The following is a 12,814-nucleotide window of genomic DNA, read 5'->3' on the forward strand; positions in this document are numbered from 1 at the left end:
GCATCAGTCTGCAGATGTGGAAACTCTACCTGCAGGTTATCGGCCGGGCTTGACGCACAGTATGAGCAGGGTCGTTTGTTTGTTTTCTCCCCTCTCTCACTGATGATGATAGAATATGAGATTCAATCAGAAGCTCGCGGCAGAATTGTTTTCACGGCGTATTTCTCGGGGTGTTCCGTAGATGTGCATGTGCATAATTCTTGGTGTGTGTTGGGAAAGTAATGAGAGGAAAGTAATCAGAACAGAGAACGTTTTTTACATTTTCAATGCATGTGAGTAAATTATTTGTCTTGGTCTCACTTTAAAAATGAGAAAAGAGACACCTCTGACTTTGCTCATGTGTGATAATGTTTCACAGGAGCTGAAACGGTAAAAGTGTGAGTCAAAGCTCTGTAATTACCTTGGTGAGAGATAATTATATGCTAAATGCATTCCACATTATAGCCCAGCGGAGTGAAGTGTTTAAATATCAGTGACTTGTTGTTTAAATGACTGCAGCGATAGCTGAAAGAAGGTCATCGCTCTAATGGATAAAATACACAAAAGAACTGGTTTACATTCATGCTCATACCTGCTTATAATTACAGTTTACAATATGGAAAATATGCAAATTAGAGGTGCACAGAGATGTTATTATCTGTATCTGTTCAACCAATAAAATTACAGGTAGAGGACCAGAAGTAGATTTTATAACAAAAGCTAATACAGCAAGCAATACAGTTGTTGTTCCTTCAAAGCATCAAATTGATTTAATATTGGCTAATAATTGATTATGAAATATATTTCCACATCTTTACACTGTTCTTTTCACCTCTCTCTCTCCGTTTAACTGGGGAACATTGAACAATCAGAAACTGAAACAAAATGTTTTATAGCTCCAAGGAGAAACTACAATATTTACATTAAAGATAAAATAGCCTTCAGTTGACGGGAATAATCTCAAATTCCAGCAGTGCTGCGTTCACATGTCGGCTGGCTGGGGAAACGTGTGGAGATGGAAAGAGTAATAGATGCAGCCTGTGCATGTCGCTGATTATCAGCTCTAAATATATAACAGCCTTCTTCTGTATAGCCTCACTGCTATATAGGTGCAATATAAACTCCACAGCCACAAACACACATATTAAAGCCAAGAGAGTCTCACAGCCTTTACACGCCACATAGCACGCACACAAAACGCCAGGTTGCTGGGCAACGCAGTGATGTACTCACCTGTCTGAATGTCAGTCTGTGAGCTTTGTGCAATGTGAAGTCCTCAACAATAACCAGTCCTCTCAACATCTCTGTCCCACTGAAACCAGTCCTCTCAACCTCTCTGTCCCACTGAAACCAGTCCTCTCAGCCTCTCTGTCCCACTGTAACCAGTTCTCTCAGCCTCTCTGTCCCACTGTAACCAGTCTTCTCAACCTCTCTGTCCCACTGTAACCAGTCTCCCAGCCTCTCTGTCCCACTATAACCAGTCCTCTCAGCCTCTCTGTCCCACTATCCAAACATTTTGAGTTGAATGAGGCTCTGCAGTCGGGACAGAAACAGCAGAAAGTCCTCACCATCCTCACTGAAGGAAGAAGTTCATAAGCAGTGTAGCTGAAGTGGCCATCATGAGCATTTTAGCAGACCCAGCCTGCACCTCCTGGTCATGCACCATCTTGGGTGTGTTTGTGATTTGTGTCACTTTGCATGGTTGCAGGGTGGTGCATTAAATCAGTGGTTAATTAAGGCAGATGTGAACTTTTTCCAATCGCAATTACGTGAATCAGTTTGAAGAAACATACAACAACAACATCTGTTTCCATTCTGTTATTTGTGCTTTCCTGAATAATGCATTTGGATTCAGGTACATCTCTAATGCAGATTCAAATAAACTGAATTTAAGAGTAAGACTAAAGTGACTGTATTTCCCAGGTGGATCATTCAAGCAGTGTTAAAATTCAATCAATAAAATGTTGTTTGTGTAGCTTCTCTCATAAAGGTTAGTCCAATTCAAAGTGCCTTAAAGATGGCAGACAAGCTGATAATAGAGAGTACAAATATAAACAGTCTAATGCACATATTCAATGAAATAAAAAAAATAATAAAACCAGTAAAATAGATTAATAAACAATAAGAAGTTAAATAAATGAATTTAAAAAAATTTAAAACATAAATACAATAAAATGAATAACAGCCATAAAAATTTCTAATAAAAAGCGCTGCTAATAAGAATAAAAGCTAAAAGCTGCCTCACCAGAAGTTTTTGTTCTGCACTTTGGGCCAATCAAAGACTCAGACGACCTCAGGGCCGTCCTGGTTTGTACAGTGCAAACATGGGATAAGTTTAGTTCAGGCCTGCAACAATCACAGATACCGGAGCATTTTATTTATTGATTTCTGTTACAAATATAACAAAAATGCTTCTAAAATCCATTAACTACAAAAGCTTTAGATTAACTGAGCATTTTCAGCATCCACCCACTGAACAATGCTGTCTTGTGACTAATGCAACATTATTCAGGTTTACCCTGAAATTATGTATAATTTTTCTGTTTTTCTGTCTCATTTGTGTTGTTAGGTCAAAGAGAACAGACTTCGGTCCTCACGACTGGCATTCGATGCCAGTTTCTGGTGCTCAGACTTGGTTGGTGGTGCCAGGACTAGAGCCTGGGACGGAGTACCAGTTCAGTGTGTTGGCACAAAACAAACTGGGCACAGGCCCATTCAGCGAAGTTGTGACAGTCAACACTGCAGGTGGGTACTTAATCAAATGTTTTCCCATCCATGTTTGCTGCTTCTTGACTTCAGAGTGAACCCACAGAGTTGTATTATTTGTGACTTTTAGAATATCATCAGGCATGATATGGAGGATACAGCCTTCTCATGACCTTTAAATGTATACATTATTCATTTTCAAATAATCAATTATTTACTGAAATCTCTCTAAACATTATTCTGATTGTCCAGCTGCCAAAATCCAGATGTGAGGTATTGTCATCTCGGTCAACCTTACAACAAGGGGAGCAGTAAGGGCTACGCTCTCGTTTTCTTAATAGGCCCTGGGTTTTGCCTCACAGGCCAAATACAGCTTGTTGGCACTGGATTGAGTCTGAAAAGAACACCTACAGACACTTTTCATGGCAGAAAAAGTGCCGCCACCTCCTTTGCATGTATGTTTGGATGTAAAAGAAGTATAAGTTAATGTGCATTTTAGTCAGGTACGGTTAAAGTTCTCCTAAAAAGGCATTTGATAGTAACAGAACATCAATCAAAAAATGGGCAATAAGTAAAGCACAGAGTTCCTTATAGTGCAAATGCGATACAAGATTGTGTATCATCTCTAAAGGAAACATGATTTTAAAGGTGGGGTGAGTCATTCTGGAGAAAGGCTGTTGATATCCACTGAATTTGAAATTCAGCGATTATCTGGCATGCTAACGTGTAATCGCATTGTGAAGAAGGAGAGAGGCCAATATCAAAAATCTTTCTCTGGAATGACTCACCCCACCTTTAAGTAGGATTAGTGCATTGATGTTTATTTTTTATTTTTTTGGTTACACACCCATTGATATGGAAAGTGTAATTGTCATCCATTGTCATCATAAATTCTATTTTTTTATTAATCCAATATATATATTATAATTAAATGATTTTTGTCACATAAAAAACATGTAAAGCGGAAGGAAGTAGATTGTATATACGAATCTAAGCCCTTGAATGTATGTATGTCTTTATCATCCACATCAAAGAAAGCGGTACGTTTGGACCAGATTCTCATTTTCAAGCATCGTCTTTTAGCACAGAGCTTTAATTCCATCCACCTCCATAATACACTCCTGGTGATTAAAACTGCTCATAAATCAAGGACTTCCCAGTTAAGCCCATTTGTGCTCTCCTGTCAGGATTTAAAAGAAGAAAGCCCCAAATATTGAACATGAAAGCCACCAAATCGTTTTAATGATGCTACAGTATGACTAAAAAAAAACAAGATTTTATCTGCCATTTAATGCATGGCCATGAGAATTTGAGGCCTCGTGATAAAAACAAAGGTCAGGAAATGATTAAAATGTGCACATGTGCAGAGATGGGACCAGCTGATATACGTTTCAGTGCACTGAACAATAGATAATTCTTATTGCAAATATTTGAACTGTCGTAACAGGAGAGACGTGGATGTAACTAATGACATTAATGATGGCACTGTTCCATTTAGGTGTTCCAGTAAACCATCATGCACAACACCACAGTCATTATGTTATTAGCCCCACCTGTGTTTAAAAGCGGTGTGTTAGTGAGTGGTTAGTCGTTCAGTTGAGCTGAAATTCATGTTTTGAAGTGTATTTACATCCTTTAGATTCTTCTGTGTTTCAATTCAACCAATACCAAAGGGAGAGGGTTTTGCACAGATCAATGCACAGACTAAGTCCTCTGTGTGTGTGCATTGAGTCAGACTCAGGGACAGCACATATACATGTAATCTAACTCTGGCGCTTAGTAAAAAAAAGTGTTTGTGTCACACACGTGTCACACATGTCCTTAAATATGGACATGGATGGATTAGGTGACCCTAAACTGGGAAGAACTCCATTATCAAAACTCTCTTTCATGTGAAACGTGAGTCTTTAAAATCAATAGAAGCAGTAAAAACAACCTGAGAACTTGTGGTTAACAAAGCATAAACTCAAAGACATGATGACAGTAACTTGCTCACAGTGCTGGCTTTGTTTCATACAGCGTAAACCCACATTCTGCTACACGTTGCCAACAAACTGTGTGTTGGAAAGTTTACCTTCATTCAACAAAGGTTAAATGAGGCTTGCAAAGTTCTGACCTAGTTCACACACTCAGACAGCAGCCAGTCGATGAATGGCAGTGGACAGTCAGGGCTTTGGTTTATGCTTTGCTCTGTCATACACAGTTGTTTTTTTGGTATTTGAAGTATGTGCAATAACATGCATGTTAGGTTCATCAGAAAGGATGATAGACTTCGGTTAAACTAGTAAATCACACGACTTTCATTTGCAAACGAGCTGTTATTTTTTACCAACAACAGTGTTCCAAAGTGTTCCTGAGCATTAATACAGTCATGTGTTTACACGTGAACACTTGTGAGCAACTGAGCCTTTCCAAAATGCTCCTTTCATACCCAATCATGATACTATCACCTGTTTTCAATGAGCCTGTTTACCTGTGGAACGTTCCAAACAGGTGTTTTTGGAGCGTTCCACAGCTTTCCAGGTCTTTTGTTGCTCCTGTCTCAACTTGTCTGAAACATGTTGCTGCATCCAATTCAGAATAATCATATATTTACAAAAAATATTTAAATTTAAAACAATTTATTTAAACATTAAATATATTGCCTTTGTACTGTTCTCAATTGCGAATGTACCAAAAAGGATGAGCAGATTATCACTTTGTGTTTTATTCGTCTTTCACAGAGCATCCAGACTTTTTTTGAAATCAGAGTTGTGTTGATATCTCTTCTTGAATCTGAAAGCCAAGCAAAATCTACTGTATTGTTATGGTGCTATTTTGATTTACTGTGTTACCACACGGCTGATGGATGAGTGTCGGTCTCTCATGATATGACACTGAAGAGTTTTGGTTTGATCATGTCAGACTTTCTATTTTTGTTTTTGGGTAAAATTGTACAACATACGAGTGTATTTCTGTGTGCCTGCCCGTGGGCATCATATCTGTTTATGTCGAAGTGGGGCTATTTTTATTTGTGGGTAATTAGGAAAACTTTTTTTGAACAGAAAATGGTGCACCACACATTACGTCTTTGTTTAGGCAGTTGGATTGTAGAGTGAGACACTTCAGACTCGAAACACCATTTATATGCATATTTATATGACACATTCCTGTTTACAGACTAGTCAGGTTTTAGGCACGCTAGCAGTAGGCCCATTTTGTTCTGTCGTCCACTGCTTTGGTCCAGACTGAAGTATTTCAACATTATAGGATGGATTGGCATGAAATCTGTCATTTATGATCCCTAGAGGATGAGACCTACGGACCTTTGATCCCCTGACCTCTCCTGTAGCACCACAAGCAGGTCGAAATTTTCACCAACCTGTGACACATTCATGGTGTCCAGGGGATGTAATTTAATGACTTTGGTGATCACCTGACTTGTCATATAATGCCAACATGAGGTTCACATTTGTGGTTTTAAGTGACAATTATTTGATGTTCCCCTCAGGATGAATTGCAATAACTTTGATGATCCCTCAACTTAACCGCTTAGCATGAGTATGTTACTGTATGTAACATTTCTGGTCCACAGGCTCTCCTCTGGGTACCCCAGAACCACTGGTGCTTCTTACTCCACCACGGTGCCTCACAGCCAATCGCACGCAGCACGGTGTTCTCCTCACATGGCTCCCTCCAGCCAACCACTCCTCACCCATCGACCGATATATCATGGAGTTCCGCCTCGGGGAGAGGTGGGAGGTTCTGGATGACCTGATCCCGTCCACCGAGACTGAGCTCATAGCCCGAGACCTCGTTCAGGTCAGTTACATCCACGTTTTGGTACAGGAACATGGCTGTGTGAGGTCTGGCAGGGAGCTAAGTTGGAGAAATAATTGACTGGAAAGTTTATTAATGGAATCCATTTCTCGATTATTCCACTTTTATATAGTCCACATTTTTATCAAATGCAATTTGACCTCAATTAAAATAACTTAACTCATTTTTACCCACTTGGCATTTCAGTGTATTTTAATAATTAAGAAGGTAATTTGGACAACAATTAGACTGCAAACCAGCATTCTCTTATTACAAAATCAGAGAGTGCTTTGTTAACACACAGTGCTGTGAGACAGTCTCAAGAAGAGTGTGTTCATTGTGTCGCTCTGACAGGAGTCCTGGTATGAGTTTCGAGTGATGGCCGTCATGGATGACCTGATCAGTGAGAGCAGCAACGTGGTGGGAGTGTCGAGCACAGGTCCATTTCTTCACAAAGAAGCATTGCATGTGTACAAGTACACACAGAAATGCTTGGCCCTTGTGAATAGATTTGTCACTAATCTCTCCACTTCACCCTCTTGTCTGCTCCATCAGATCCCTTCCCCCCTGCGGAGCTGCCTGATGAGGGGCTGGCGCGGCCTGTGGTGGCGGGCGTTGTGGCAACTATCTGTTTTCTGGCAGCGGCAGTACTGTTCAGCACTCTAGCAGCTTGCTTTGTCAATAAGCAACATCGTCGCAAACTCAAGCGCAAACCAGGTCAGTCTCCCTTTCTACTTAATTTACACGTAATAAATATTGACCATGGCTGACCATGGATGGATTACTGAATGGACCTATGGCGCAGCAGCAACAACTACAGAGAGACACAGAACAGCCACAGAGACACAAAACAACTACAAAAGACACAGAATGATCACAAAACGCTGCAAACTGACCACAAAGAACAACTACAAACGCAGGAGTGTAAAGGCCATGTTGTAGTTGCTTTTTGTCACTTCAGTCTGCGTGCTCCTATGTAGAATGTGTGAAGGGGGGCTTTTCCATGTCTCATAATCCATCTATGTGCCTGACTTCTTGTCGTAGTGTTCAACAGAGGAGATGCTGAATGTAAATGTTTTTGTCCTCTCAGATCCTCCCTTGTCGGTGACACACTTCAGGAAAAGCATTGAGTCACCGTAAGTAACGCCAACACCGGAGCCCCTGCAGTCCGCCAGAGGTGGCTATCGCTATGCATCTCCTAATGCACCTTCCACAAAAATGTCTCCACCTATGCGCGCTGTGACAAGGCGTACACTTTACTATAAATAACAGTACAACCTACAAACAGATGCAGCTGGCAACTGGACACACACAATCTTTTTACAGCCTTGTTAGCAGAGCTTCCAAAATGAATCAGCATGCAGAAGAAGAAGAAGCCCAGGTGGATGATAAAAAAAGATTGTATGTTCAGGCTTCTTGAAGGGTGTGGAGGAACATGTACAGTAGCAGCCTCTAGCGGATCATGGGCAGATTAAGGAAAGTTCAAAGCAGTGGAGTCAGCATTTTAAGCACATTACCCAGAGTGCCCAAGCTGCAGTATGTCTATTGATTTTTGATCCATCTGTATTCTTTAACCTCGAACGCCGTCTGCTTTCTGCATGATTCTAAGTGTTAAATAATGCTGTTTTTTGTTTAGCTGCACATTTAATGTACAGTATCAGCTACATGTGTGTATTTGTCTGTCTGTCTGTAAACCTTGTGTACATGTATGACTGCATTTCAATCTCAAAAGAAGCTCATTTGTGACAATAATCTGTGTAAATCCCATTCCAGAATAAATGTTTGCTTGCCTGAGACTTTAGGTTAATGGTCAGTATCAGATAACGAAGTGGTCCAGGCAGATCAGGGAGTTCACCCTTAGTCCTTCCTGCAAGTGGCGTAGTCAAAGATGAACCAGGCCCATGTCGTTTGTCTCCCATCGCAGGCCTCCTCTCACCCCCTTGCCAGGGGTAGAGCCCTGCTGGGACGAGCCTGCCAGGAGCAGTTTCTTGCCCCCGCCCGCCAGCCCCCTGTGAGTGCCTGCCTGCACCAAAATACAGAGTGTGCTGCACTGCACTGGCTTGGCTGCATGGTTGATGCATTGCATAGAAATTATTAACTGACAATGACTATTTGTTGTAGTGAAGCCCACCGCTGGCCTTTTTTGCATGCACAGACTTCCACGCATACAGGGATTAACGTGCATTAGCTCAGCTGCATGTACAGTTCAGTACTGTCTATATGCACTCTTAATAATGTCTTTCTACCTGATGCATTCAGTGACCGCGTAAATGTCGACAACGCTGCTCCTGGTGTGGGCAAATGAGGCCTGGTTAGATGTCATCTGCTTTCCTCACATCACCATTTGGTGCAGCATATGGAAATTGGCCTCACGTACTCTCGAGAAGATGTAGAATCAATAGATCTGTGATGCGGTTGTCATGGTTGCGTCGTTGGTTCTCCTCTCATCCCGTCATCCTGGCTTGGTTCATTAGCTATCAGGATGCTGCCGCCGCCATATACTGGTCATTATCATAATGTAGTTCATTATGGCTGCCTTGATGGAGTGCTTTGGCTTTGTATTGTGTCATGTGTTTAGTTGAAGAATGAAATTGCGTTCATGCCTATTCATTTACAGCATCAGAGATTTTCCTTTTGTTTTGAAATACTTCATGCACCTTACGTTCGGGTTTTATCTGGCATGTGTGAAATTAAACCAGCGCCTCGTGTCTGCGTTTTTCATCAGGTTATCGTCGGGGAAGATAAGTCCAGAGAGTTCCCCTCCATCTCGACCCCGCTCTCTTTCTTCAGAGGGATCCCACGGTCCAGGCCTGTACGTCAGGAAGCTGCCCAGCCCTCAGAGAGAAAAAGACAAAGAGCTCTCCTTCTACAAGAAAACCAAGCGTGCCATAGCCAGCAAGAAATACAGCGTGTCCAAGTATGAGGCAGAAGTCACCACGCCTATTGAGCTGATAAGCCGCGGCCCTGATGGCCGCTTCGTCATGGAGAGCAGCCCACCACCCCGCCGCATCCATGGCTTCCCCTTCGCAGAGGAGTCTGACATGTACCCTGAGTTCCGGCAGTCTGATGAGGAGAATGATTTTGACCCTGGGCCTCTGCCGCCCATCATGCCCACGCTGCGGCCCCAGCTCTCCCCAACGTCCTCCAGCCTGGAGTCAACGCAGCCCCCCACCTACAGCCCCCGCCTACACAGGGCCATGGAAGGTATGAGCTTTGCAGAGGGCAGTGCACTTCACGCCTCAGGGCAGGCCCCCGCCTCCCGCTACAGGGGCTTTCCCCAGGGCCCATTCTATGGGTATCTAGGCAGCCGCGGTGAATCAGGGATTCCACCACCATTCTACATGCCTGACATCAGCCCGCGTAGCTCCGCTCTGTCCTCCCCCCCAGGCACCGCAGAGGGGCCCTTTGGTTACCCCTCCATCCCCGAGGAGAGTGGAGAGATGGAGCACCATCAGTACACTGCCTCTGGCCATTCTCTGTCTCACACACACAGCCCTCCTCCTCGCTCACCTGAAAGCTGGCAGCCTCATGAGTTACCCTTCCTGGGTCTAGAGGGTCCACGGTTCATATACCCACCTCACCATCCCTTACATCATCCCCAAGACCTCCCTGATCCACCCCCATACCCTCCTCACTCTCTACCCCCCAGTCGCCTGCACCTCCCTCCCCTAAAGGATCCAACAAGCCCTGGACTCCTGCAGCTGGAGGTTCCTGTGGCTCCCCCAGGCAGAGACAGGCCCCTGGGTCCTCCGGTTAGGCGTTTAGCTATGCAACAGGCCCAGAGTCTCGGCCAGCTCAGACACACGGCCCACGGTGTGGGTGTACCAGTGTTGCCTTACCCTGACCCGGCAGCCCGTGCAGGGAGCCCAAGCACAGCCCCCAGTAGTAGCCCTCAGTCCTGGCTCAGCCCGAGGGCAGGGCGCCGGGCAGACCCCAGCCTACCCCCGCTAGTACTCCAGCCCTCCCGCCTCTCTCCACTCTCCCAAAGCCCTCTTAGCACCCAGCCAGGTTCCCCAGATATTCTAGTGCGGCCCCCTCCGCGGCCCAGCATCCTCCGCACCTCTCGGTCTCTGGAGATGCCTGAGATCACCCTGCAGCCCTCAGCCACTGTCAGTTTCTCCCGGAGGTCCTCCCTGACCACCTCTCCCACTCAGGGCGCCAGGCAACCCAGCCCCAGTTACCACGCCCACATGTCCTATGCCTCCACTGCAGCCAGTTACCCCTCCCAGTCCCCCTCTCCCCCTCTGGAGGGCAGGGATGTTTTCGGGCAGAGGCCATCCCAGAGAAGGACAGAGGAGGAGATGCTACCCTCAGAGCCCTCTCAGCTCCAGATATCAGCCTCAGGGTAGGTGCTCCATTCCAGTAGAGAATAGTCACATATTTATTTAAAGGGGAGACTCGTCTCCTTGCCTGCACTCTATTCCAAATTTCCTCAGTATTTATCCACAGTTTTACTTTGATGTCTCCATTTAGGCATACTTAAGATGCATATTGTACATTAATATGCAGAGGGCATGTAATTGCATTTAGCACACATTGTTATCAGTTCATAAAAATGACATTTACCTAAACCTGATGGCATGTGAAAGCTCAATTTGACTAAGATAATGTTTTATTGTCTTCATTATTTGATAGCACATATTTAATCTTATAAACTATTGGTCGTAATGCAAATTGAAGCCCATAATGACTATAGGGACATTTAGATGAAACCCAGGCTACAGAAAACCTCAAGTTTATTGTTTTTAAAACTGCTTTTTTCTGTCCTCCATTCTGAACATTGAAGTGAACTATTTTCACAGCTGGACATAAATTTGACCAAATTTAATCCTGAACGAAGTATGAAAGTGAAAAAGTTATATTAGCAAAAGTTATTTTCATGCTCAACTTTAATGATTAACTGTATATTTGATGAACATTTACATTACATTCATTGCACCATATTACATTCAAAGAAAACGGTGCCACCTTCTTATAATTCACCCTTTATAAAGCATTTGTAAGCTGTAACTAAGGACTTTATTAATGGTTAATAAACTGTTTACTAAGCCTTCATTCAACAGTTATCACCCAGTTAAGAAGATCAGCTTTTGGGTTGCCAGGTTGTGAAAAATCAGTCATTAATAACCATCAGGTCAACAGTTATAAATGTTAATCATATATTAACACTGTCTAATAATCCAACAGTGAAAGTTAGTGAGTCATCTGTACAGTATCTGATAGAGGGTAGTCTGCTGTAAATAACAATAATCAAAATGTTTATGTCCAAAGGTTCTGCAGCGCTTTTCTAGAAGCTCAGAGGTCGACCTGTCGGATAAATTCAGGACAAATCATTTATCCTGCTGGAGGAGGATAAAAACCAGCCACAACCCGGCAACGCAAAAGTAGTTATTATGGCTCATAATAGTGTTATAAAGCGTTAGAAAGTGATTTATCAACCATTAATAAAGGATGCTAATAAAGGGATTTTTCTCCCACAACAATCTGATAGATCAGTGCCCTTATATACAGATTGTGAGACATAAAGCAGTAAGTTTTATGCTTACACCCACAGAAGAACATAGCTGAGACTCATATACCTTTATGCCCCGTAGTATTTCTTTATTGTGCACATTCCTGCGCCCCCTCACACCCACCTCACAACCCTAGAGGCTACAATCATACAGTAGCTAAAGCCATGAAGCAGAGACTTGCTCCTGCACTGTCACTGGCCTTTAAGGGAAGGTAGCTTATAGGGCTGCTGCTTTATAGAGGGTAAGGGTCTTACGTGATTTGTTTTTGATTGATCTCAGCTATCTGGGCAGCGTTGTGACCCGGTCCCCTACGCCGCAATAGGTAAGGGTCGGACCCATGTCTGAGAGGGGAGGGGTCAGCAGGGGGAGGGCTCTAATCACTCTCTCCTTTAAAGGGGAATCGCTTTGGGTTGTGCCTCTGTGCTGGATTCAAGTGAAGTACAGCTAATGGTAATAATGACTGCAGGACACATTTGTCAATACACTTCCAAGGCAGAGTAAGCCTGCTGTGGCGTAGGCTGCAGTAATTAGGCTTGTGAGCAAGCAGGAGGAGCGGTTTTGGACTGTGGAGAAGCATTTTTGTCTTTTGATTGTTTCAATACAGACATGTTTCCCTGCACAAAAAAAGCCTTGAATCAATAGAGGACGCACATGAATGATAGACTGGAGTATTCCCCTTTAAAGTTTTGTTCCATGTGCAAAATGCCATGCATGCATTCTCTAAACTTTTCTCTACGACCAAACAAATAACAACAATTCTCAAACTAAATTCTTTGTCACATTTGTTGTCCTAAGTGCTTTCGTTTTTCTGTCATGTG

General features: G+C 43.3%; 1 protein-coding gene across 1 annotated transcript in view; it reads left to right on the forward strand.

Moving 5' to 3' along the window:
* The window catches only part of igsf9ba (immunoglobulin superfamily, member 9Ba), a 63,236-nt gene that overhangs the window by 47,628 nt on the left and 2,794 nt on the right, over positions 1–12,814 (forward strand). The window contains exons 13-19 of the mRNA XM_041941257.1: positions 2,549–2,724; positions 6,260–6,486; positions 6,838–6,922; positions 7,039–7,200; positions 7,574–7,619; positions 8,408–8,494; positions 9,209–10,828. Coding sequence (XP_041797191.1) covers positions 2,549–2,724; positions 6,260–6,486; positions 6,838–6,922; positions 7,039–7,200; positions 7,574–7,619; positions 8,408–8,494; positions 9,209–10,828 — 2,403 coding nt within the window. The remainder of the gene's footprint in view (positions 1–2,548; positions 2,725–6,259; positions 6,487–6,837; positions 6,923–7,038; positions 7,201–7,573; positions 7,620–8,407; positions 8,495–9,208; positions 10,829–12,814) is intronic.

This window comes from Chelmon rostratus, chromosome 7, assembly GCF_017976325.1.
Source record: "Chelmon rostratus isolate fCheRos1 chromosome 7, fCheRos1.pri, whole genome shotgun sequence".
Classification (NCBI taxonomy): Eukaryota; Metazoa; Chordata; class Actinopteri; order Chaetodontiformes; family Chaetodontidae; genus Chelmon; species Chelmon rostratus.